The following is a 27142-nucleotide window of genomic DNA, read 5'->3' as shown; positions in this document are numbered from 1 at the left end:
TATCATGGAAGTAGTAGATTAGAGATCAGATTTTCATTCATTCCACACAGAAACCAACCCAAAATCTTCCATAGCCTGTGTCAAACGGTCTATCAAGCTACAGGCACAGAAGTCACTTTTTAATTTCCTTCTGCATCAGCACCAAGAAGCTCCATAGCAGGCTTCTGGAACTGTTCAGATAAAAACCTTCCAAAGCCACTCTTCTCCCACGGATACTGGAATCATTTGACACATTCCCTGCAACTAATGGGGATTATCCAGAAAGGGAAAGCAGCATGCATGAAGCTGAAGAGGTGATTTATTGCTAAGTGCCTCCTCTGAACCAGCTGCAGTGTGGATGCCAAGTGCACTGTTGCCAGGAGGGTGCTCCCCCACCACCCCAGACAAACCACCTCTCCTTCCAGTGCTCACCCAGAGGATGAGGTTCCTCCAAGTGTGTCCAGGTATCCTGCAATGGATACCTGGAGAGCCAACAGACCCCCCTTCAGTCAGCACACACCAGAGCTGCACTCCTAGTGAAATCTTCAGCAGCAGCTACTTCAACACAGGAGCAGTGCAGATGGAGAGATGCCAGAGGCAAGGAGAGTCTCCTCTGTGTCCTCTGTGATCTCTAATAGGGTGAAGAGGTCCCTTATTGTCAGATCAGATTGAATCACCTGCCAGTTCTTAGCTCTGCACTTGGTTTTCTAAACCTATGATAAGAAGCGTGTTGCTATTCCCTCACTGAGCACCTGACAAGATGTTCCTTCTTAGGGGGTTTCTAGATGAGTGGGAAAGTAAGAAAGCTCTTGTGAACTACATGAGAACAGTCTTGCTGGGCTGGAGAACAGAGAAGATGAAAAAATGTCTGTCTTTCCAAATATGACCAGCCTTTTTTTCATTCTCTGAACTGTGGATTAAGCCCATACAGTCCCTAATTAATCAAGTCCACAGAAATTCTGCAATCCTCTTTAAGCTATTTTCTTACTAGCAATGAAAAGGGCCAAAGGCTGTTTTGTGACTTGAACCCACCTAGTTCTCTCCAGCTAAACTTCCTATTTTGCACACTTTTCCTCCTCAGGGTAGCATGACTCTGTCCTTTTGCCTCCTAGGTGTAATCCCTGCTCCATACAATTTCCAGCTACTGTTGGATACTCTTTAAGACAGTGCTGGTTGGGCAGGTCAAAATCACAACAAGGAATCAGTTAAAATTTAACAGGTCTTGCCTTGTGGCCAAATGGAACAACTAAAATATTCTGAGAAGGCAGCTATCCCTTTCAGCAGCTTTCTTCATGCTGGAAAAGGGATTGACTCCTCTGAACAGTTACAGCAGCCTAAAGCTGATATGCTGGAACACAGGAGGAGGCCTTCACTTCAGATTTTTCATTGTGTTTGAAATTACAGACTGAAATAGGTTTTTACAACTGGCATCCATCAATTTTTTCTGCTCTTAGTCAAGGTCTCTTACATCATGTGCAGTCCAGAACAGCTGCTCTGAAGGGCATCACTGCTCCTGCAACAGTGCAAATGAAAGAAGACTGATGCTGCCCTGATGAATACAGAGGACTGAATGAAATTCTGAGTGCAAGTGTGTCACATGAAATTAAACCTGAGGAAGACCTACCCAAGTAGTTGCAAAGTACTTCACCATCACTGGTGAAACAGAAACAAACAGCACCAGGGTGTGCTAAGTTGTGGGTTGGAGAAAATTTGCTGGCTGGGAACGTGCACAGTTGGAATAATCACATAACCTATTTTAGGCACCAAATGTAGGTTGTGTACATGAGGAGGCTCTTTTTGGTCAGTGCACAGAAGTAGGTGAAGCCCTCCCAAAGGTGATTTAGAACATTTAAATTCAGGAATATTTAGGTTCTTATTTGAATGCTCTGAGTTTCTCTCCAGAGGCACTTCTCTTCACTGGTTGTGCAAAGAGTGAGGCTCCTAATTTTGGAACATGATGCACTCCTAAATTAGGGAAGTAATCAAACGCTGTGAATTACTCCTCCCTTCCCTTCTCCCCCACTGGCAGTTGAACCTATAATGGCATCAGACTGAGCCATATTCTGATTACAGTAGTAGTGGTGGCAACCGTGACACAATTTCATTAATTTATAGGACAGGAAACTCTAGATAGTAGTAGTGAAAATAGAGTCTCATCTGGGATGCTGAAATCCTTCTATGAGAATTGCTGATATTAAAATCATCTGACTGAAAATTTCAAAACCAAAATCTCCAAGTTTCTAAACACATACAGTTACTTTAAGCTTTGTTTACTATCATTACATGCATGCAGAGCACGGGGAAATGATACTATGGATCTGCTGCTCCAGCTAGATCCCTACAAACCTATGGGGGCCTGATCCCTACAAATCTACTGGGCCTGAATTCTCAAAGAGCTGGCTGAAGTAATCATAAAGCCTTTCTCACTGATTTTTGAGAGGTCTTGGGAATTTGGAGAGGTCCCAGCTGACTGGAAGCTGGGGAACATCATCCCAACTTCAAAGAAGGGCAAGAAGAAGGATCCCAGAAACTACAAGCCTGTTAGTTTCACTTCAGTAACTGACAAATTCACAGGAAGGATTATTCTGGGAAGCACTGAAACACAACACCTGGAGGACAATGCAGTCATTGGTTCATGAAGGAAAGTCCTGCTTGTCAAGCCTGATTTCCTTCTACGACAGGGTAACCCACTGATCTAGGAAACCAGCAGATGTAAGCCTTTTGAACTTCAGCAAAACTTTTGATACTGTCTCTCACAGTGTCCTTCTGGAGAAAGCATCCAGCTTACAGCTGGACAACCCTGTTACACAATGGGTGACCAACATGGGCACAAAGGGTTACACTGAATGGGGTGACCTCAGACTGGTGACCTGCCACTGCTGGGGTTCCACAGAACTCCGTCCTCACCCCTGTGCTCTTCAACACCTTCACTGGACACAGGACTCACCTGGATACTATGTACATTTGCTGATGACATTAAACTGGGCAGAGCCATTGATTCCCTCAAGGGCAGAGAGGGCCTGCAGAGAGATCTCAATAAATTAAGAGGACTGGGCAATCACCAACCATATGAAGTTTGACAAGGGCAAGTGCCAGATTATTCACCTGGGATGGAGCAATCCTGGTTGTAGGTGGAGAGTGGGGAATGAGATGGAGAGCAGTACCATGGAAAGGGACCTGGGGGTCCTGGCCCATGGCAAGCTGAGCCTGAGCCAGCAGTGCCCTGGCAGCCAGGAGGGCCAACCCTGTCCTGGGGGCATCAGGCACAGCATGGCCAGCAGGGCAAGGGAGGGGATTGTCCTGCTCTGCTCTGCCCTGGGGCGGCCTCACCTTGGATATTACGTGCAGTTTTGAGTGCCACAATATTAAAAAGACATTAAGCTGCTAGAGGGTGTCCAAGAAGAGCCTCCAAGGATGGTGAAGGGTCTGGAGGGGAATCCATATGAGGAGTGGCTGAGGTCACTTGGTCTGTTCAGCCTGGAGGAGAGACTGAAGGGAGACCTCAGTGTGGTCCTCAACAACCTCATCAGGGGAGGCAGAGGAGCAAGTACTGATCTCTTCACTCTTGTGATTAGTGACAGGCCACGAGGGAAGGCATGAAGCTGAGTTAAGGAAGGCTTAAGTTTAATATCTAGAAAAAGTCCTTTGCCCAGAAAGTGGTTGAGCACTGTAATAGTTCTCCAGTGAGGTGGTCACCAGCACAAGCCTGACAGAGTTCAAGAAGCTTTTGGACAACGCTCTCAGGCACATGCTGTGGTTTCTGAGGTGTCCTGCACAGGGCCAGGAACTGGACTTGATCATCTTGATGGATGCCTACCAGCTCAGGGTGTTCTATGATCCTACAATTTGCTTGTTCCATGGCCATTGTCTTTCAAGAGCATCCAACTGTGGCAGAGAGAAACCTTAGTCAGGTTCTAAAGTAGGTAGATCATCAGCATGATGTGATAAATGAGACAAATGACATTTGCATATCTTAAGTGTCTGTTCAGGTCCTGCATGACACTTCCTATCTTAAAAAGGATTGTACTTCTAGGCCTCTGTATTTATTGTAACAGCTTCTGCTGTTTTGAGGGTTAAACCAGGATCCCATCTCCTTTGGGCAATTAAGGGTTAAAGAGTCCTGTCTTCACATAGTGCAGTTTCTTAACTTCTCTAGAAGATGAGAATATACTTTGTATAAAGCTTGATTGAGGAAGGGACAAAACTGCAATTTTAAGATACTTTTAAAATGTAATGGATTTCAGATGCCGTCCTATGAATTCTCTAGTATATTTGATTTTTGAATGTTTAATTTGCTAAGGGAACTGCTTCTTCCCTGGCATGAAAACACAATTATTAAAGCTCATTTCATTATTCTGAGACTGTTAGCACAATTTGGGTCATTGTTTAACACTCCACTGCTATGAAAACAATGAAATACTCTAATGATTAATAGGATTTGTTACTGTAAATAATCATGTTGAACCTCATTTGCACGACTTAGGCTCGTTACTTCCATGTGGCTAATGTATCTCTAGCTGTACATCCAGCTTTGGAAAGTTGCTACTCATCTGTAGACTGTCCTCTTTAACTGCTATGGGGACAAGAATTCTGCAATGTGGCGTCCACAGCTGTGTATTGCATCTCATCCCATCCTACTGCTACGAAAGGCATCCTCTGAGAGATTTTCTCCTGAACTTTTGTGATAACTTTTAGGTATTTTGTTCTTCACACTTGCATAGAATGGAAGCACATTCTATGCTAAGTCCAAACAGGGAGCAGGAGGACTTTGTTACCTAACATGGACAGTATCCTGCTGAGCCTCAGCCACAAATGAGTCCTTTCTGGCTGAGCCCACACAGCTGGAGAGAAATTTAGAAGTGGACAATGAAGCCTGAAAACAGCTCACAGCCCCTCCTGGGGATAAACCTTCCTCTTTCCTTTCCTGCTGCACCCACATTCTCCACTCTAAGCTGCAAGGAGTTCCAAATGGTCATAAAGGCAAAAACAACCCTCCCAACAGAGACTTCTGTATGGCTGTACAAAGAGCAAAGAACTTTCCCACAAGGACTACTCCTGTTTCTCTTGTGCCCACCTCCCCTCACCTCTGGCACTGCCAGGTCCCAGCGGTGCCTGTGATGAACCCCTGTGTGCTGAAGCTTTTGCTCACAGGCAGAAACTCACAGTGAAGCCCAGTTGCCCAACAAATACTGCAGCTGCTCTGCTGCACCCACACACACACAGCATTGTCATATGACTGTCTTCATGTATGTTATCACCTTCTCACTAAATAACAGCAGGAGTGGTTTCAGCTGGGAAGATTTTGACTCAAAAGGATTTTCTGTTGCCCCAGAGTGACCCGAACAGATGACATTCCTGGCAGGAAGCGCTGAAGCCCAATGATGAGCTCTCCTTGTTTCATGTGGTCCTTACCACTCATATCAACATTTACATGGACACAAGTTAGAGCAAAGAAATAGCAGTGGTTTGTAGAGACTGCTCTGCTGGATTTCAGCCACAGAGAAGTGCAGAGTTCATCTCTCTACAGATAAAAAGGTCAGCCTCTTCCCATGTTTTTATTCCCAGTGAAGGAATAACAGAAATGAAGACAGTTGTCAACAAATTCCTGTTCAGCTCTATTCTTCATCATAAATTCATACAAGCAGATGTAACAGATAGGAAAAAACAGAAACACATACATGTTCCGATGTGAAGGCAACCAGTCTGGGAATAGCTGCCATTCCTTTTTCTTTAACTTCTGGGAACATCTTGAAACGTGCAATCAACATAGCATACATGTTAGATATGGCACCACCTGGAGTCCACAGTAATATACTGTTACTTTTTCTATTCATTGTAATATCATTTCAGAACAAACAAGTCTTGCTATAGTTTTTCTATATATATGTCTCTGCCTTGTGGCAGAAACACAGATTCTTCTTCCTGATGTTCCTCACAGCTGGGCTGTGTAATAACAGGATCTACTACACACAAAAAAACACTTATGCAAAAAGTACCATTGCAAAAAATGACTGGTGCTTCCTTTCATCCTCATTCTAACTACCATCTCTCCTTCAGGCCCCAGTCTTAGCTTTCCATGTGCCATCAACACATAATCCCCACTCTATTCCATCTCCTAAGCAGATGCCCCCACAAGACAACTTCCTAAGGGATTTCAAAGTGTGACCTAATCTGTGATCTCCCCTCCTAAATCAGGGTAGGATTTCATGCCCCAGCTTTGAGCAAACCCACCCACTGAGACTCAACAGACTCAACACTATCTTCTGGATAAATGGAATGGGAAGAGGGAAGAGAAAGGAAAAAGGGGTCATTCTAACAAATATTTTTCATTTTAATTGTCCTCTGATGGGAACAAGGCAAAAAGATTAAATGTCCCTAACATTAACACTTGCCTTAAAAATCACTGGCATACATTCACTTGAAATAGCCATTTTAAGATGGGTATTTAACCCACTTCAAGATGGGTATCTGATCTACAGCTCTGCAGTGGCCTGTTTCTCCTTTTTGAGATTTTTTACACACTGAGTTTCTGTGTCTACAGTGGAGCAATATTTGGCTTTACAGTAATGCTGCATGAGCACTATGGGAATATAATGCAGTACTTGAGGCAGATGCTGAGAATTTTTACATTTGTATGCACACAAACACACACACAAACAGACATGTATACATGAAATCCATCAAGTTTATCCTAAATATATGTGTGTATATATATATACACACACACACACACAGATTGATTGTATATCCATGTTTATGCACATATATTTATATAAAGCAAAAGTTTTAAATGAACAGGTTGAAATGCTGGTGATGTAGAGTTCAACTATTGCAACATTCATCCATCTAAAAATGGAGTGAAGAGCACAAGATGTGCACCTCCAGAGGATGGTTAGCTCATCCTATGGCAGCTGTTTGTGGTAGGTGGATCTTGCCCTGCACACACATCCCCACTCTCCCTCGAATACACAGGAGCTGCTGTAACTAGCCCAGGGTAGACACCCAATACTTGGACAGCTTAAGTGAGATAAGATAAAATCCATCCTCTGAGAAGAAGGAGGCACTGTTGGTTATCTGTACTGGCAAATTAACATTGTTTTGACTTTTGTAAGATTTGTTTTAATCTCACTAGAGATATATACTGTTCCACAGCCCACACAACTGTGCCCTTCATGTCTAATCAGCATCCTAGCTCTGCTCTTGCAGCGAGGCTGCCCTGCTGTGGGCTTTCCCTGACCTCACTGGCCCTCCTGTGAATCCAAGGGAAAATGCCACAGAAGAATGGCATTGCTGGCATATGGGTCAGTACAGATTGGGGTTTTTCTTCCCCTTTCAACTATCTTGAGAGATATTAACCTATTTCAACACCTTTCTTTAGAAATGACAAAACAAGAAATGGAGAGATTAAGAGGAAATGCTCAGGTACCTGTCCCTAAAAAATGCAGGTGCCATGCAAGAGCTGCTAGTGATGATTTAGGTGACTGAACTAAGTTGAAGCAATTTGGCCTATCTTGTCCAAAGTCTTTGGCTCAGTGTCAAAAGAATCAAGACTGAAATGTTAAATTTCTTCAATACCAGGGTTTCCTATTAGTATTTATTACTCAGTCATTTAACCTTAGTTTATTCATAAGCCTGCATTCTACTTTTAATTTCGTAGTTGTGTTCACATGCACAGTTAATTGCAGCGACCCAAACACACCTAGAGAATTTGAAAAAATTTCTGAGAAAACAGTCAGGCTGTTATGCTTCACATGTATTGATACTGCATATTTCATTCCAGAGAATGCAGAGAGAAAGAACCTTTACTTTGCAACAGTAAGGTCTTCAGCTAAAGCCATGAACTGAGAAGACAGCACAGAAATTATTTTGATTATTGCCTAAAAAAGCAGAACTTGCACACTGAGTATTGCTGCCTTAACAGAGAAAATTATGAAGATGCACTTTGCACAAACCAGAAATTGCAGAGAAAGAAAGAAAGAATGAGAGGGGCGGCCCTGCCAATGCCAGCACAGGTACATGCTTGCCAGAGAGCCCGTTCCCACACAGGCTTCAGCTGGATGAAGTGAGCTCTGACACACCAGCAATGCCCTGGCCCCATGCCAGGCAGCATCCTCTGCAGCCCTGGCAGGGCCAGCAGCTCCTCCTGAGGCACACACCTTTCCTGACTCACGCTATCTCTATCTGAGTTTGCCAGACTCGGGCAGATCCGGCACACGTGCCGAGCCTTTCACCAGCCCGCTGCCGTGCCCTCCAGAGCCGGCTGGGCAGCACTGCCAGCGCTCTTCTCTCACCCTGCAGCCCCGTGGGAAGGTGAGGGACTAAGGGCAGCTGTACCCAGTCAGGTCAGGGTTGGTAACCAACCACCACTCAGTTTCCAAAAGCTTTCCCTTTGGTCCTGGGCTCGTGAGACACTCTTAGATGCCAGGTGTGATGTAGGCCAAGGCTTTCAGGGGGATCTCTAAGCATCACAGTAAAAGCTGTCAGAGCTTTTGCTCTCAGGCTTTTTAACTAAGAACTCGTGAAAAAGCAATGTCAGTTCTTCTCATCTATTTCTCTACATCTGTGGAAAGGGCCAGAATAAAACTCCCGCACCACTTCCCACATATGCATTCAGATGTGAGAAGCTGAAGACAAAGTGAAGCCTGACCTTCATGGCCTTGGAGAGCCGAATGTCCTGGGCTGTTATCAGTGAGGCCTTCCCTCTACTCAAGAGTGCACTCTTTCTCTCTCCATTAGGTCAACTAACTCCCCTTCCAGAAAGGCTCCTTCTGCAACAGTAACAGTCTGTTCTCTTTTGACAAGCCAAGATATTATACCCAATGTAAATTCTGTCATTATTTTGCAATTTTGTAAGATAGACAAGCCAAAATTTTTGAGCAATGAAATTACACAGTCAGAGAAGAGGTGACAAAGAGTATAAACCAGAAGACCAAGTGGAATGATTAAAAAAATAAAAGTCTTAACAATGTTTGTCAATGATTTTTCTACACTAACTTTTTTGCCTTACTGACTTGCCCTGAAGAAACCAGGTTTCTAAGCCTTTAAGCGCTCAGATTAACTAAGCACCCAAGTACCCCACTGAGAAAAACAGGTCAGCTTCACATGGAAAGCTAACATCATGCTCTAATGCTGGCAGGATCTTCCTGACTCTACTAAAATTGCTGGAAGGTATGCTACATCTTTCCCTGTTTGCTCCAATTTCCCCTGCGGTGGTGGAGAGCTTTGTTGTGTTTCTTCCCTCCGTTATTAACACAACAGCCTTTCTATTTCATGAATTCCATAAAAAGTGGGGGCACAGAAAAACTGCAAGGCAAATGTCTCTTCTCATTATGTTTCCCATGTGCCATTACAGCTGCTCATCATGCAGTGCAATTTGCTCAAACAGACCCTCATAATCACATCCCTGAAATTCATAAACATGCAATACTTTATCTCAAAGAGGCCACTGGTGTTTACTAGCAAGTGTCCTCTCAAACATGCATATTAATTATATTTACTCTTTAGCTGCAGGGGATGTCATAAACCACAGTCTGAAAAATAGAGAAAGCTTGAAATATCATGTACCAGGTGAAAATATCCCATCGCCACAGCCCCCTGGCCAGCCAACCATCTCTCTCATTTTCCTTAGTGTGACATATTCCAAAAGTACAAACACTGGAGCAATTTCATAGGTGAACCTGAAATGTAGTAATGGCCATATTTAATGCTTTCATCTACAAAACTAACACATCTTTTTCCAATATTACATTACATTATAGCCACAATATACTCTATCTTATACTGGGTAGAGTTCTGTTTCACAATACTTTCCACAGTCTTCTTTCTGATTTGACATCAAATGTCGGGAAGGAGAAATGCACGGAGTGCTGAAGAATCCATTTCCACCCACTTCAGTGAATAAAATCTTGCCCACCTCTTCCAGGTTCAAGGCTTTGCCCTTTATCCAAGAGATGCTGGGCAGAGCCCCTTTGCCTTGCACAAACCCATGTGCATGTCTAGAGGCACATGTCAGCAGTACTATTCATAATGGCCAGACAGTGCATGAAGCTAAGCAAGTACACAAAAATGCTTCCCAATCCCAAAGTGAAAAAAACCCCATACTTTAAATTCCACATCTCTTTCTTACAGAAAGCAATGACTTTCTGCTCCTGGTATGGATTATACATAACCCCTCTACAGGAATGTAACTGCTCACTCAGTACCCCTTTCATTTTACATATTTATGCATGCAAAATGCTAATCTGTATATATTTTTTGTGTGCTTTTGGGAGACAGCACAACCATCATCATATCACAATGATGAAATTTTATAAATGACAGCCTACAGGACAGCACCGAAAGTCTTTCTATAAATAACTGTTGCAACCATTTAAAAAGCAGATTATTTTTTCCCCAGCAATTTTAACATAAAATTATTCTTTCACTCAGATACAAGAACTAGTATTTTAGAGTATAATTATGAAATTACATTATATTAAACAAAAAAATCTTCTACTTACATGTTAGTATTTGCTGCTGATGTCAGCCAGTCTGCCGCCAATCCAACCATGTCCAACCCAGTTGAAAGTTGATTAAAATATCTAGGGTGCCCTGCATAAGATGAAAAATGTTATCAAAAGGCGGATGGCTCTGAATGAAACTATTCAGTGCTGAACAGTATATTTACCTCCATATTTCTATAGAGAAGGAAGCGCTTTCAAGGTATGAAACAAAGCAAATGGCAGTAAATACACTTCTCGAAAAAGGCAGGATAATTTCTCTTCTTTCTCATTCCAGAGTCAGTAAAATCAGAGTAATTATACTCAACACAGAATAATGAATTCCAACATTCCCTATTATCCTTTCAATATGCCTTGAAAATTAGCACATTGCTGCCTCACAAAAATAGCTGTTTGCTCCCGTTAGCGTGTCACATGTTGTCACTGGATGTGGTTTTGCCTGACTAGGTTTGAAAGGCACACATGAGACACCATCTGAAAAGCTTGCCAGGACATATAACATCAGTGATGAATGGCTAATGATTGCAATAGACAGGGCGAAATGAGAAAATGGAATATTTTGGTGACTGCTCTGCACATGACTCAAAGGCTGACGATTGTATGAAGATGGCAGGGAAGGTGGTGGTCCTTATCATTTCTTCACTGTCACAGTGCAATTACAAATAGCCTGGCTACTTGCAATTGTGATTTTAATCAAACACTATAAAAACAAGCAGCGCTGCCCCAGCAGAAAGATGCACAGGACTATATTCAGTGAGCTGATAGTCTCTTTACATGGTTAATATAATTGGCTCCTGTTTTTTTCTAAAATCCTCCTAGACATTTTCCTTAAAAACGTGCCTAGAGCCTTTAAACACAGGAAGCATTAAAATTCCATTTTTACTACATCCCACAAGCCCTTGATAAGTGGCATAATTACTGGTACAAATTATGAATAGTCCACAATTACTTAAATGCCATCCAATTCAAAGGACGGAAGCCTCTGCTTGGAAAACACCTGTCCTGACCCTTAGACGATGCACTGTTATTGTCATCACAGAAAACAAAAGATAGAGCAAGATGATTGAGGAAATGCAGACCCAGCACTGAGAGAAAACTTATCTTCGGTCTCCTGTGGCCTCTTATCAGGCGTGGACACATGGCTGGCAGAGCAGCACGGGGAATTGCTCCCCAGCTCCCACCCTGCAGCACACAAAGGCAGAGTAATCAAGCTGAGCAGGCAGATCAGAGCTGAGGATCTGGGGCAGGGGACACACGCACAAATTCCATTTGCCTGCGCCCTTAACCCAAGACCAGCCCTGTGCTATTGCCATCCAGCCTGATCGCATCTTGCACGGAGCTCCCCCTCCCAGTGACAGGAACTGCCACCTCTCCCTGGTCTGTGCTGCCAAAGACCTCCCTGGGCACTGAGGAATGACACTCAGATCCAGCAAAATGAACTGGATCTTCCTCCCTGCTCTTCGCGCTCTTGAGTGGGGTTGGTGGACTTAAGACACACGCACACCCCATCACCACCACCACCACAGCCACTGACATCCTGCTCCAGGGTCTCTGCCTGCAGAGAACTGCATCTCCCCTGACACAGGGATTTTGAAGGAGATTTCCATAATTTTAGCTTAGTTTCCGTATCACAGCTGGACAAATTTCACCTGAAAGCAACAGAAAATTAGGAGCTAAAAGCCTTTAGTGGATCAGGACTACAGGAAGACTCAAGGTTACAAACATTCCTGTTTTGGAAATAAATCCACACCGAAAAGCTGGGGAATAGCAGAATTTGTATCTGCAGCTGCAGCATCTCAGCGGCTCTCTGTCAGCCCCACACCCAGCCCAAGGCGACACCCTGTTGTCACTGCTGGATCCTTCAAGCACACCTCCCAGCACAGCACCTGCTTTGGCAGCGCCGCAGGAACAGGCCCGGGCGCACGCAGGGCTCGGGCAGCCGTGCCCCGGAGCGAGCAGCTCTGCATGGAGAGATGTCCGGACAGAGGGAGCAGCAGCTGCTGCTGCTGGGAGAGCCCCCAGCAGCCACACCTGCCACTCTGCCCCCTCCACCCCGTGCCCTTCCCTTCTGCAGCGCGGCCGTAACACGGAAGGACAGGGAATGCACTGCCCCAGCCTGACCCCTGCCCCAGCTGCAGGGGCTTGCCTGTCCATGTCACACCTCCCTGCCTGAGCGGGCTCTCTTCCCTTGGCTGGATGGCCATGGAAAACTGAGGCTTTGCTTAGAATACAGGCTCCATTGGACAGGGAAGAAGAGTTTGTGAGAGCTGCTCAAAATCTCTACCCGTGTACTCTTCCTGAAATACACATCCTTTGTTGAAGTTGCTCCTGAACAAAGAGGTACCGGAAAAGAGACTGACAGGGTGAAGAACTGGTCGAGAGGTGAAAATAGGAGATTATTACTTAATGGTTTGTTTAGCAATACACAATATATTCACAGATATCCCAGAGTAAACCCGGAAATGATGGCCAAGAACCAGGGCCAAGGCACAGGGACACCCGAGGCCGGGCTTTCCCCACTAAGGGCGTTGCCTCTGCCCCACACACCCTCCCAAACACACTCCCACCTGCACCGGCTTGAGGCACGGGCATGCCCGGCAGAACACCCGGGCTCCACAGCCCCCCCAGGGAAGCGACGAGAAGGGCAGGGCACGGCAGACAGCACGGATGAAGGCACGGCTGGCAGCACGGATGAAGGCACGGCTGGCAGCACGGATGAAGGCACGGCTGGCAGCACTGAGTCTGGCCGTGCCCGCAGCCTCACGGCGTGCACCGCCAGCACCGGCGCCTGCCAGGGAGCAAGGCTGGGCCAGAACCGGCTCCTCGCACTCCTACTGGAGTTTCCAAGCCATTTAAAAAAGCTCGTATTTCAATTCCCCTGCTCATTTTCAATTGTCCAGAGCACAGTAACTGAATTTCACACCCATCTTTCCCTGCATTCACAGTCACTGCTTTTCACATCCTCTCAGCAAGAATGCTGTCTTGCTGCTAAGGGGGCAGAAAGCGCGGCTTCCCCGGGCACCCCAGTGAGCCGTGGCACGCAGGCAACACCTAGCAGCAACCCACACCTGGCCCTCGGCCGAAAAATCAGCCATCTGCCAAGTCGAATCCCTGGACCTGGGTATCCAGCTGTGAGGCTAATGTAATACAATTTATTTTTCAATCAGCCTCCTGGGCCCCTGCAGCCAAACGCCGCCCAGGAGGGACCGTGTCCGAGGGGCTTCTGCGGCAGGAGCGGAGGCAGAGGCTGCCGCCAGAAACCTCACCATACTGTCCTTCCTCGGAGGGTAATTCCAGTGTTTTACTCCGAAGCACATGCCGGAGGACTCCAGGTGCAAACCCCACGCATTTCGTGACCCCGCTCCCAGGCTGGGGCTGTCACCCCAGCGTGCTGAGGAGCAGCAGCAGCCAAGCGAGGCGGCTCTGCACCCCCTGGGCTGAACCCTGCCACACCACCACGTTTCACAACACCCCCCAGCACCCGTTTTCAGACTTCAAAAACATCATTTTCATTAAAACAAATTATAAAATGCCAAGATGGGAAAGCCTCCGATATTTATAGAGAGGAAGAGAAATGGCAACATTGTTTTAAAGGGTCTTTTTTGGATTCACAAAATTAAATGGGTCTGTTATGTGAAAACAGGCCATAACAAAAAACGATTAATGAAAAACAGCTAAGAAACCCTATTTTCTGATTTCCCAGAATCACAGATCCCACATTCTTCATCATTTTGTGCAAACACATTTCCTATGCCCTGTCCAGACTGATCGACTTTGCTCCTGTGGCTATAATTTACCTAACTATTTAATCCAATATTTAACAAACATCTTGACAGCACCCGACCCATGCATCAAAACATGCGGATGGTCATTTCCACCCCTAAATGAGGAGGATTACACAGATCCCTCACAATCTTTACCAGGATCAGTCTGTTCTGTTCTCTTCTCAAAACCCGAGATTTTTTTTTGTTTTCCTCTCAACCTCTAGTCACAAATCAGCCTTTTGTCTCTTTCAGTAAACTGCTTCACATTTATTTTTAAGCAATTTCTCAGTATTCAAATTCCCACTAAGAGGTCTCCGGATTTCCTATTATTTCCCAATGACAGCCATAATTGCGGCTCCGGCTCCGCTTTCTGCATGCTCCGCCGCAGTTTAAGGTGGCCCCGGTGCGGAGTCGGGCGCTTCCCCACGCCTGGGCGAGCCCCGGGCTCCCTTCCTTCCCTCCACAAAGCCCACAGGGGGGCACGACTAACGGGGGATCCCAGGCAGGGAGGAGTCAACCCATCGCTGTGCTTTCCCCAGTGAGAAACAACAAATGCTTGTTAAAACAAATCGGACTTTGGTTTTATTGCTTGAGCCTAAAGTTGAAACTAAATCCTCGATATTTCTGTGTAAGGCTCTGCTAAATTCCCTTTTTATTTTATGTCTTGCAGGCGAAGTGACAGACACGGCAAATGGCCGCTCGGAGTTCGAATTTACAGGCCGTTTACTGTGATTTCGGCTGCTAAATGGGCTGGTCCCTGCTGCCCCCGTGCACAGAGCCCCCCTGCACCGAGCTCCGCGCCCGCCGCATCCCGCTCTGCGGGGAGCAAGAGGAATCGCGGGGCATCACACGAGGAATGATGAACAGGAACGGCAGAAAGTGGTGAAGGTGGTGCAGAGTCTGCTCAGTGGCACACTCGGCAACTCCGACGCACAGACGCATTAATTTTAAATCGGAAAGGTGTGCGAGGCCGCACTGACAGCTACAGAGATGGAGCTGCTGGAGTGTTTTATCATTTTGGAAAACGATTTCTGCCTCTGCTAGAAATTGCTTGGAGCTGACAAAATACAGTCGCTGCTTCAATCTTTATCGTTTCAAGCTAAATTGAAATGACACCTTTAATCAATGGATGAGACCATACAGGGTAGAAAATGAGCATTGCTATTACCTGTTTTAATTGCATACTTCAGAGTTGTTCTGCAGTTCAATAGAATTTCTTCCAAGGTCTGTGGCTGGTCTGCCAGTTCCCAGTTATATTCCTGGAGCAGCTCATTTGGGTAATGGAAATCAATAACTTTTGTTGATCTATCAAAACTTTTCACCACATACTGAAGTAAAATGTCCACAACATCTTGTAGGAAAGACATAGTAGTTATTTCTCCATTGCATGTCGGCAGAAGATCTGTGAATGGAGAAATTTAAAAGTTAACTTTGTTTTATGACCACATGCATAGATTCTGAACAAAGCCTTCTCCCATTTATGTTTACAAAATCTTTACAGTGTAGTCAATAAAAATAGGGTTTGTTTTCATTTAATAACCAAACTAGCAAGGTTGTATTTCGAGGATAACAAGATTTAATATCCTATCTAAATTCGCCATTTCTGTCCACAGTATATTTCAGACTAATTTTTAAGACAGCGAGAGCACAGAAACAAGACAAAAGGGAAAACGAATCTCACAGGAAATAAAGATTGAGCAACAAATGCTACAAGCAGCACCCTTAAAACGGTAATTTGCTTTGCAATAAAATACCTTCTTGGCGACTCTCCTATGCAAGTGACTTGTTGATAATTTAATGCCTTTTTCTGAGACAGTGCTGCACGGGGTCTTGGTGTACACAGAGCTTTTGTTTAAGAGCGATGGCTCAGTCAAAACCAGACTATAGTGGAAGCCCCTAATTTGGGATCTCGGGCTGCCGAGCAAACGGGAGAATCCTTGGCTAGCACATGTCGGCAGGGAGCTGGGATCTATTCACTGGAGGAGACGATACCTCCAAGGTCAGAAAAGATGAGGTGCAAAAATATCTCGAATTAAAGCAAATGAGTAGGAGAGCGCTCTATCTCCCTCCTCCCCTCCAACCTTAATTACATCGCAGGGTCTTCAATGAGAGGTCGATGCTTTCAGTGCTCCTTAGAGAGAAAAAGCTGCGGGCTCCAACACGCGGGATTTTACTGCTTTGGGTTTTTATTTTCGGGATTTTTTGTTGTTTGCGTGATTTTTCACAGATTTGAGAAATGCCCGGCGGGGGCCAGGGCTGAGGGCGCAGAGCTCCGCCGTGCACCGCCGGACCCCCCACGCCTCCTGCCCGACCCGGGCGGGGGCGATTTCCCGACCGAACCGCTGTTTTTTTCTTGCTAGTTTTAGAGAAGCAGCCTGCCCCGGGAGCGCCGTTACCTGTTGAGTGCAGAAATGCGTAATTCACGTCCGCTTTTTGACAACCGCAGGGTTTTTTGTCGCAGGTGCAGGTCGGCCTCGGCTCCGCTACCCCCGGGGCTGCTGCCCTGGCGCCGGTTTCCATAGGCTTCTCGGCATCTCCGTAGAGCAGGGCTTGACAGCGACACGGACACACGGCCTCATTACCGGGACATCGACCCTCGTCCCCCGCCCCCCCGGCCCGGGGCAGGTCCCGCGGAGCTCCGTGGGCGCGCAGCCGCGCCCCCGCCGCGGGCTACCGGGGCCTCCCTGCCCTTACCGCAGAGTTTGTTTCCGATCCCTCCCGTGAACTTCTGGGCAACCTGACACCAAGCTCTGGCTGGAAGAGAAAATCGAGTGGAGGGTCCGTGGGGCGGGAGCGGGCTGAGGGCGTCTCGCCCGACCCCCGGCCCCGCTCCCCAGGAACCGCCTGCCCCGCAGAGCCCCGCGGCGCCGGCCCGGGCTCGCGTCGCCGTCGGTGCCCGCCGCCGGCACCGCTTCGTCCCGCCGATCGAGCGGGGGGCTCCGGCGGCCGGGCAGAGCTGTCACGGCGGTTCCGTCGGGCCGGTCCCGCTCGGCGTCCTCCTACCTGTGCCGGGGGTCTCGGCGGCTGCGGAGCCCTCCTCGGCTCCGAAGGGCCAGAAGCCGGAGCCAGGGCTTGCCATGGCGGAGGCGAACCGGCGGGGCGGGCGAGGAGCGGCGATCTGCAGCCCAGGCGGCCCGAGCGAGTGTGCGTGAGTGCGAGTGTGCGGTGTGTAAGTGCGCGCGGCTGCGCCAGGCGGCGGCAGGCGGAGGGGCGGGAGCGCCCCGGGCACGCGTGGGTGGGAGCGTCTCCCGTGGGCGCCCCCGGGGCGCGCTCCGCCGAGCGGCTGCGGCCGCGCCCCGCAGCGCTGCTGCCCGGGACGGGACGGGCGGCTCCACGGGAAGGGGTGCCCGCTGAGGCGGCCAGCGGCGACGGCTGTTCTAAGGCGTGTTCGCACCCTGCTGCATCGGAGGAGCGAAGGGCGGCGGTGGGAGGACGGCAGCACTCGGGGCAGATCCGAGCTATAGGCGCTGCTTGAGATGGGGCTGCAGCTACCTCGGGGGCCGAAGGCGAGCCAGGGTGCCTGTGCCTTCTTCACCCTACCGACCGTCCGTGCGGCCGCAGCCCGGCGGGGCGGGCGGAGAGGGCTGAGCCGCCCGGTACCGCCGGGCGCTGAGCGGAGCGGTAGTTATCCAGGTCTTGGCGTAGGTGGCCGCGGTGGTCCAGCCTGGTACCTCGAGGGGAAGGTTAGGACTACGGGGAAGTGTCCTCAGTCCTTTAAGATTCAAAGCGAAGTGAAATCCCCCCACTACACATCCCACTTTTGCACCGGGGCACCTCTGCACTTGCGAGCCGGGCGCTCCTGGGCGGCGGCACCGAGGCCGGGCTAGCCCGTGCCCCCGGCGGTCCCGGGGTCGGGAAGAGACAGCCCCCGAGCCCCCTGCGTCCCATCGGCCCGGCCCACAGCCGCCGGCGGGAGCCCCGTCGGGCCGGGCGGCCGCGGAAAAGGCGCCGTGGAGGGGCCCGCAGGGGGCTGGGCTCCCGCTGTCCCTCCTGCTCCCGGGCAGGCAGGGGCGTGCTGGCTCCTACGGACGTGCTGGAGGAGCCTTGCGCGACGCCGCGGCTGCCCCCGCGCGTCCCTGGAGCCCCGGGGCGCTCCCGGGGGCTTCCTGCGACATTCCGGCTTGGGGACCCTGGTGGAACCGCCACCCTGGCTGCAGCCCCGAGGAGGCAGAGGGCCCGGCGGCCAGACGGGAAGAGCACGGGAACAACTGTTCCTATTCCCTTCACGACGTCTCTAAAGGCAACCAAACCTCGCTTTTCCACTCAGCCGGGTCTTCGCGGGAGCGTTTCCCTAACGCAGCTGCCTCTCCTCTGGCACAGGAGGGATTTCGAGCCCTGGCCTTGGAGGGAGGAAGGCGGGATCACACCAGGTGAGAATGTGGCTCTGCCGAGACAGCTGGTCACGCAGCCAGGCCCTGTGTTCAGCCCGGGGCATCTCTCTGTTTTTTGTAGGCACACACTCGGTTATAAGAAGTGCCCACCATGAGACCTCACAGAAATGGCTCCATGCTTTAAAACACTGCTGTGATGGGAAAGCAGAAGAAAACCAGTCCACGCATCTCTTCGTGTGAAATTACAGTCGGTTCCAGGTGCTGCATCACACTGGCTTGCACGCAGACAATAACTCCAGCTTTCCACGGCCAGAGGCTGCTGCGAGCCCTTCCCTGCCTTGCTCACTCATGCCCCAGTCCACAGTGTTTTGTCGGTTCTGGATGTAATTCAGACACAATCAACTGTATCACTGCTTTGTACATTTTTATTTACCATTTCATTGATACATGACAAAGAAACTTTAGAACAGATTTCAGAATTTTAACAATTTATAGCAAATTTTACATTGCAGTACGTTTTAATCCGGTGCACAGCCTTGTAACTAGTTAGAGATCGGGAAGCGATGATTATCTGTCTCTGGGGAAAAGGCCAAAACCCAGCCCCTGTGGCTGACTGCTGCCACCAATTGTGACATTTAGGAGGGCTGAGGAACTGGGTAGGATCAGGCCTTTATGCTGGCATCATGAAATTTGCCTTCTCTTGCTTTGCAGCTGGGAACATGCAATTATGAATCCTGAAAGGAAGCGCTGCAATTATCTGTGTGGTTTCTGTGAAATAAGGTCTTTTGAATACGGAATCAGGGGGAAATTTGAACACTGGGGCTATTGCTTTTATTTTCATTTAATTTCTAGTGGAACTGATTAAGAATGATCATTACATTTCAGCAGCAATCAACCAGAGAGTGTATTTCTATTCCTTTCTTGGTACCCCAGAGATTAAGATTCCTAAAAATCTAATGCAAATGAGAACAAAGCAAACATGATTTAGAAGTTCATCACTTAGTCACAAAGCTCAGAGGCAGAGGAGAGGGCTGGATATAGTTCCCATAAATGGACATCTCCAACATAAAGATTATACACACAATATTGACCTTTAAAACTGGCTACTAGCTTTACAGTAAAGTCAATAATGAAATAAATTGCCATAGTATGCTATCCCATTAATCGTATATGTTTTCATTAGAGGAACACTTGTGACAAATAGGTCATCCCAAAATTTAAGCAATGTAAACTAATATAAGTAGAAATTCCCCCATGGTGTTCTTATAATATTTTTTGCCTGTAAAACAATTTATTAGAAACAATAACTAAGGTTTTCTGAAGGTGAATATGGAAATTAGAAAGCTTAGCTAGGGAACTATAAAGTAAATTATTATTTTGATTGGATGAGACTGATGAAATGGAAAAAAAGAAATATGCACTGATGAAAGTAAACTAGACTTAAGCTGTTTAATAATTTTAGGATGTAGCAATGGTACATGAAAGAAAGCTGATTTTTTTATTAGGGAAGAATAGGATATGTGACTGACAGTGTCCCTTTGCAATGGTGTTGGGCTGTAAACCACAGTAATTCATATTCACATGAACACACACATAAACTTGAAACATTGAAGATTAAAAAAAAAAAAAAGGAAACACATGGTATAAAATGATAAAAAAAATTTATGCAAATAAAAGCCAAATGGCAGCAGGAGCAGCAGCAGCAGCTAGAACTGCTGGATAAGGCGCCGGCGCTGTGAGGTCTTCCGCAGCAGTCGTCTGTAGTCATAGGGATTATCTTCGGCTTTGCTCTCTTCCAGGGGTCTTTCTGCAACCCTCGACCTAGGGATTAAGCACAGAAGTGTTTTAGAAATTAAAGTCAAAACATTTACCTTGGCAAACACTCCTAATCGACTGCTTAACCTCCACCCTTGTGGGGGAAAAATAAAAGGAGAAAGAAAAAAAATCAGCTGACTTTGCTAGGCCTCTTCCTGTGCTGCACAAAACAGGCACCTCGGAACAAACACATTATATGCTAGAAGCAGATGAACACAGAAGAACAACATGTTCTCCTATGAAGGGGACATAATGAAAGGACATAAAAACGTTGAGAGCATGGGGATGCTTTGCAGTAGCATTTGCCTGATGGTTACTGCGCCAGGTTTTCAGCTGGCATAAATTTGTTTGCTCTGTATTTAACCTGCCTGTGGAGTTCACTGTAAGTGTCCATCTCATTTCATTTTATTTTCAGATGGCAAGATGCATTTTGGATGCCACCTCTGACAGGCTGGAATAGTGATGTGGCATCAGCTGTTACCATGGAGCAAGACTGCAAATAAAAGACAGTTATTTAAAAAGTAAATTACTCTGAAATAATTACAAAAATTTGTAGTGTTCTACACTTAAGATGCCCTCACCACTGGTGCTATACCAATGTCGAAGGTAAACTGCTAAATAAAAACTACTCAATGCTTCAATTCTTGAAGTAGATTGAAATGGCTGTACAGTCTTTATATCCTGGTGACCCTATTCAAGAGATACTGAAGTGCAGAAGTGTTTATTAATTGCATTCATCTGCCCTCTGAGATAACTGTAAATTTAGAAGTTACACATATTTTTTTTCACTATGGCTTCTTAGGCTGCAATTAGACAGCAAAGAGTAAGAAATTTGATTTAGTAAGCTCAGTAGCAAAACTTTCGCTCACCTAAACCAGACCTCAGGGTGACAGATTTGGTGTAATTAACCACCTTAGAAATGGAACATTTTCTCATGGTTGTAAACTATATGGTAATTCCCTGATACTACTACTTTTAATTACACATCTTCACTTTCCTGAAACTAATTTAGATCCTATGTGAAAAAAAGGCCAGAAATGAAATACATAACGTGCACAAAACATTCTACATTCTGAATGTCCTACAAACATTTCCTCTATTACTACAGATGTGTTTTCAAATTCAGTGCTCAAATCCCAGGCTTAGCATTTCCCTTAAGACTTTGACCTAGATAGTTTCCCAAGCTTTTCTTACACTTAGGAACATGCAAGAAGATACAAAGACATTAAGATACATAGATGTATGTTTGCATGTGCAGTGTGTGTGAGTGCACTGGCAAGAGTGAGAATATGAATTTCCTTAGTCTGGCAGTGGTCACCCTCTATGAAGTTCTATGTGGGAAGAGAGAAGGTCAAGAAACCCTCCCTTTGGGGTTTTTCTCCTGGCTGTCCACCTTGATGAGGTACATGCAGGCTACAGAAACATCTGCTGCTACAGGACAGCAGGAGAAGGAGGCAGTCAAGCTGGAGTCCTACCTGCAGAAAACATGCAGAAAGTCTGGTGCACGTCCACCCTGTTTAAAACCTAACTAATCAGAAATACAGTTTTTAGGTTCTGCTTCAGTTTAATTTTATTTTAGATCAGAGATGCAGAATGTCTGTCCATCTGGCCCTTGGGAAACCAAAAACTGGCAGGTAGGCTGAACACCAATCACTGGAATTTATCCCTCTTGTACGGGGAATATATCAGATATTCCCATTTTGAGATGGGAAATTTTAGCTATATGTTTTGTACGATAGTTCAGCAAAATTTTATGTCTAAATTAATAGATTTATGTGTAATTTGAAAGTATGTTTATTTTTATTAATATTTTGAATATGTCAACAAGGATAATATTTATTTTTTCCTGTTACTATTTTGTCTGAATTACCTCTCAGTAGCTCGTAAAATGGAAGTCCTGCGCTCAACTGGGTATCTCTTCCTTCTTGTGGTAGTACTGCTGTCCTTGGAGCTGGAGTCAGTAGATGAAATTTCTTGGTAGTAGATATCTAAATCTAGCACTTTGCTCAGACTGTCAATAAATAAGAACACTAAGTTAACAGTTTCACTTTCCAATGCTGTATATTTTCAGCATACAAACCCAAGGCAGCCAAATATCATTATTCTGTTTATGTGCTGAGGATCTGAGTAAAAATATATAAAGGCACAAAAAATCAGTGTCTGAAGTATGGCTGCTGTACAACATAGATACTGAGATTTTTGAAATGCTAAATACTTTTATATATTCATAAAGGAGACACAACTGAAATTTTTGGGGTTTGCCATTAGACTTAGTGAAGAGGCATTTTTATGGTATAATTATTCTGGTCTATTTTAGATATCTCTTTGAGCAAGAGATGAATAATTTTCCTAAATGTGACTATGTTTTTCTCTGAGTACAAGAACACAGTGTAAATCAACTAGTTCAGATATGGGTGTCAATAATGCAGATATCTCTTATTTTGTTAGGTGAATGCTATCCAGGGTATTATACATGCAGAAAAAAATCAATCCCAACATCCATTTTAGAATGGCTAACGAAAGAAATAATATCCTAAAAAGAAACTGAACAGAGAAGTTCAGAATTCAATCCTCATGTTGTTGGAAACCAGAAGTAATTAATTGATTTTACTTGCTGTGTTCCACTAATACAGAGTCAGCACATGAGAGAAGATGCAGTCAGGGAACTGGTTAACTTGATTTAAGATGAGTGAAACCTAACTGAGGCAAATGAGAGAAAACACTTTTTTCCCCTAGACTGGATTCAATAGGTGTGAAATTTTTTTAGGATCCAAATGACATGAGAAAAAAAGCTGAAAGAGACCAAATGTGGGGGACATGGACATAGGGTCAATCCTTTAAGCTGCGGCATAATCAAGTGCAATTTAAACTGTGCTTGAATAAAGCTCAATGCTGTGAGCATATTTTATATAAATGTAATGTCATGCAACATTCTCTAAGATACATATTTTAGCTGCAGAATTTGTATTCTGCAACAGTTAGTACTGAGCCGAGGACAGTGCAGAGAGCCCGTTCATCTGGCAGCTATGAGCAGGCTGCCACAGCAGTGCCTCAGTACAGAAACACAAATAAAATAAAACTAGGATGTATGTCAGGAGCTGCAAACCAGGTCTGCAGCACACATAAGGATCTAAGATATGGAAGTACAGAATATACCTATTGCTTCCTTATTTTCTGCAGAGATCCATCAAAATAGCCTGGTTACACTGGGAAGAAAACACTTCTGGTTCAAATTTCAATGGCTACTCTTCTTTAGCTGTTATTTAGTGATTGTTTTAATTTTTTATTATCTATTTTCAGACACTCATATATTTTTAGGATAAAATTTTGACAGTCTTTGTATTTTTGCTGACAAAAAAGAACTGGTTGCCCATTTGCTTTGACTAGAATTTTAAGCACCTTCAATTATTTTCTGTGTCAGAACTATCTTTGATGTGGACCTTATCTTATTATAATGCCTGTGTTACCATGGTAAAAGACCATGTTTTAGGAAAACTGAATGGCTGAATTCTATAATGGATTTTAGTAAATGAAAATTGCATTTTAACTTTGTATACATGTCCCCCTTTGAATCACCAAATTACCATTCTTTTTTCAATGCTTTATTCTCCTGGTTGAAGTACAGCTAAAAACTATTCTAGAGTACTGGAGTGACAATAGTGAAATAGTGAAAATAATTACCTTTCTTTCCTTGGTTTCCGTTTTTCATCCTGTATTGATTTCTAAGAAAATAAAAAGTAATTAAACTATTAAAAGGAAAGCTTATGCAAACATATAATTCATTGGTGTTAAGTAGGAGAATGTTGTATATTTTTCAGTTAAAAAATGATAAAAAATGAGCAAATATCCCAGAAAATCCTATTTTAAGAACCTTTAAGACTACGAATGAGATTACCATTGTTGCTCCCCAATTTGTTGCCATACTGTGAAAAAAAAGCCGAAGTAATGATGATCAGAACAGAAAAAGGAGATCTAAAACTTTCAAATAGCTATAGCTGTTTTAATGAAGTTGACAACACTGTCTCACTGAGGCAAATTTACTGTGATGCCAAGAGAATTTCCATGAGTAGAAGCAATGCAGTAGTAAGAGGCATAATCCTATTCTCATTAATGCCAACATAGTCTTCACACAGGTTTAGTAGAATAAAATGGACAAAGGCCCTATTTGAAAACAATATAACAGTTGACAAAAGAACCTTTAGGATAAAAGATTTCTAAAAATGTAGAGGAGAGAAGATTTATAGGGAATGTGAATAATTTCTTATCTCTAATAGAGTTCTATCCCTACAGCCAAAACAACGCTATGTTGCATCACCTAACACATCATACTTCAAAGGCAGTATTTTTTAGTGCAGATTGTGGTCTTAATTGTGTTTCTTGTAAATGAGTGAATGTGTATTAGAACTAGGGACTGTAAAGTTACTGAGAGTCAGAAATCCTGATGGACTTCAGTATGCAGGCAAATGAACATGGCATATAATTCCAAAATGACAGGCTGATTTAAAGAAATATACCCCAAAATAAAATTCTCATGCCTGATATGAACAGTGGGCTACTGTCAGGCTTCATTTATACCTGTATACCCCTGCAGGTCATCTGATAGGCAAGGAGATGTGTGAGAATGCAAGGTGTCTAATTAATGTTTGTAGCATGATGTGAGAGAAGTACCTGATTTTGCAAAAGATAGAGAATTTGAAAAAAAAATGCACTCATATTGTGTTTCTTCACATTCATATGATCTGGGCTTGATAATAATCTGTGAATGACCTCTGACGGTCACAGAGATTTTTAATAAGGTAGAAAATCTGTAATAGCTGGGAAAGCTGACTGCCCTCTAAAGCTGACTGTCATCTAAAGTTAGAGCCTAATGACTTACCCAAGGTCTAAGAATTTAACAACTGGTAGGTCTCCTTTCTAAGCTTCAGTGTATAGATATTTATGTTGAACCTTTTCCTGACCAGTGAACTTCATGTCAGAAAGACATGTTTCTTTTTTTCACACCTTCTTGAAAATATAACTCATCAAAGGTAATATTGATTAATACCTTGAAAAACTGCTGCTAAAAAATTGATTAAAAATCTCCTGGCACTACTGCAGGTTTTGTTTGCCCTGATGCCATGGCTGTTTTCTGGTACGGAGCTGGCCATGTAACAAATTAGCTCTCAGAAAATACTGTATTCCTGAAATTATGGTCTTAATTTCCTAAATAGGCATTTACTTCAGAATTTTGCTTCTCAAAAATTTCTGAATACAGATTGTGTCATGCCTTTCAATTCAGTCCTTTATCTCACCATTCTCACTTTCACAAAACAAATTTTATTCTTACGTGCAAGTTTATTTTTAAGAATGAAATTTCTTTTCAGAATATCACCGTTCCAAAGCTGTGTTATTTCAAAGTCCCAGAATAAAACATAGCTGTATTTGTGGTTTTTTTTGGTATGCCAGACACAACCATCCTTACAGGCCCTTGTGACACCTTCTGTTGAAAGGAGAAGCAATTGCTACGGTTAGTTTATTAGCTGGGTTCTGACTGGCTGTTAAAATAGGTCACTAAGATACAGGCACCTCGAGCAAATCAGTTTAATTGCTTTTTTTGTTGGAAGTGCTTTCTGAGCTGCTTTTACATTTTCACTCTTTCTGCTTACCTTCTTGCCTTTTTTCCTATGTTTAAGGGCAGTGAAGTCAAGAGGGGAAAGCAGCACTCGGTATCTGAACTTGGACCAAAGGCTATATATAGCGACACTCAAATCCATTAGTCCCCTGAGCTGCTGGTGTTTGCCAATGCCTTCATAATCACAATCTGACACATTTGTAAAGGAAGTTACAGTGTGCATACTAATACAACTTATTTTAGTATTTGCTCTCTCTGCAAGATCAAGTACTAATTTAGATGCTCAAAATAGCTCCAAACAAACCTGTGCCTCTCCTGGTTCTCTCCTGTGACTTACAAAGAAACAATGGAGACAGGGCACTTGATTTGGGTATTGAAAATGCAAATGCTACTTATGCCCATAATGAAAGTGTGTTTAGGTACAAAAGTAAATACTAGTCTGACATAGCTCCCCAGTCTGGGTAACTGTACTTCCATTTCAAGTCTTGTTTGAAATTTGAAGATTGTGGCCTGCCTCCTTTCAGCAGGACACAGGTTTTATGCTGCATTAGAAAAGAATAATGGGAATTGGGCAATGAGAAAGATAGTTTAGGTGGGAATTATCTGACAGTTTTAACCCAGAAAAGATTCTTAAACTCACATGTATCAGAGTGTAGTAGGTGGAGTCTTCTGGATTATTTAATGTCTTGGGCTTCCGTGGCCTTCTGGGGGGTCTCTGCATTGGGCGAGAGTCTTCTACTTTGGCCACAACTGTAAAAAAGCAGAAGACAGCAATGCTTATTTCTTCACAGAATTGGAGGCTTTTGGAAAAAAACCAGGAGAGTATTTCACCAAAGGGAGAAAAAAATCCACATAGTCACTTTTACTTCTTGCAGTCATTCAAGTAAGCAACTGGTTTGGACATTTTCATCAGCAGAGAATGGGTTTATCCATTTAAGTCCTGACTGCCCACAGGGACAAATGCCACATAATGAATGCCAGGCTGGAACAGCCCAGAGGTCTGCCTGGCACAGCCTCTCCTTCTGAAAAGGGCTGATGCTCCACATTCAGAAAAGGGCTTTGAAGGGAAATGGCTACTGTGAGCCTTGTAATGGGGACCTGTGTGGCAGGAGTGATGTTTTTTCAGACTTGAGTCAATCTTTA

The 27142-nt window shown here is 44.9% G+C and overlaps 2 protein-coding genes across 2 annotated transcripts in view; both read right to left on the bottom strand.

The window, feature by feature from the left end:
* Positions 1 to 17321, bottom strand: part of GAD2 (glutamate decarboxylase 2) — a 38290-nt gene extending 20969 nt beyond the window's left edge. The window contains exons 1-7 of the mRNA XM_041408579.1: positions 17246 to 17321; positions 16937 to 16996; positions 16639 to 16791; positions 15411 to 15644; positions 10479 to 10569; positions 9544 to 9656; positions 5658 to 5773 (exon numbers count right to left, since the gene is read on the bottom strand). Of these exons, the coding sequence (XP_041264513.1) occupies positions 5658 to 5773; positions 9544 to 9656; positions 10479 to 10569; positions 15411 to 15644; positions 16639 to 16791; positions 16937 to 16996; positions 17246 to 17321 (843 nt within the window). The remainder of the gene's footprint in view (positions 1 to 5657; positions 5774 to 9543; positions 9657 to 10478; positions 10570 to 15410; positions 15645 to 16638; positions 16792 to 16936; positions 16997 to 17245) is intronic.
* A 2958-nt stretch (positions 17322 to 20279) lies between these two features.
* The window catches only part of MYO3A (myosin IIIA), a 104206-nt gene continuing 97343 nt past the window's right edge, over positions 20280 to 27142 (bottom strand). Inside the window, exons 31-34 of the mRNA XM_041408655.1 lie at positions 26640 to 26749; positions 24070 to 24110; positions 22259 to 22399; positions 20280 to 20394 (exon numbers count right to left, since the gene is read on the bottom strand). Coding sequence (XP_041264589.1) covers positions 20280 to 20394; positions 22259 to 22399; positions 24070 to 24110; positions 26640 to 26749 — 407 coding nt within the window. The remainder of the gene's footprint in view (positions 20395 to 22258; positions 22400 to 24069; positions 24111 to 26639; positions 26750 to 27142) is intronic.

This window comes from Onychostruthus taczanowskii, unplaced genomic scaffold (assembly GCF_017590055.1).
Source record: "Onychostruthus taczanowskii isolate IOZ18803 unplaced genomic scaffold, ASM1759005v1 scaffold3, whole genome shotgun sequence".
In the NCBI taxonomy this organism is placed as follows: domain Eukaryota; kingdom Metazoa; phylum Chordata; class Aves; order Passeriformes; family Passeridae; genus Onychostruthus; species Onychostruthus taczanowskii.
The sequence above is the reverse complement of the archived record's forward strand: the minus strand, read 5'-3'. Positions and strand labels throughout refer to the sequence as shown.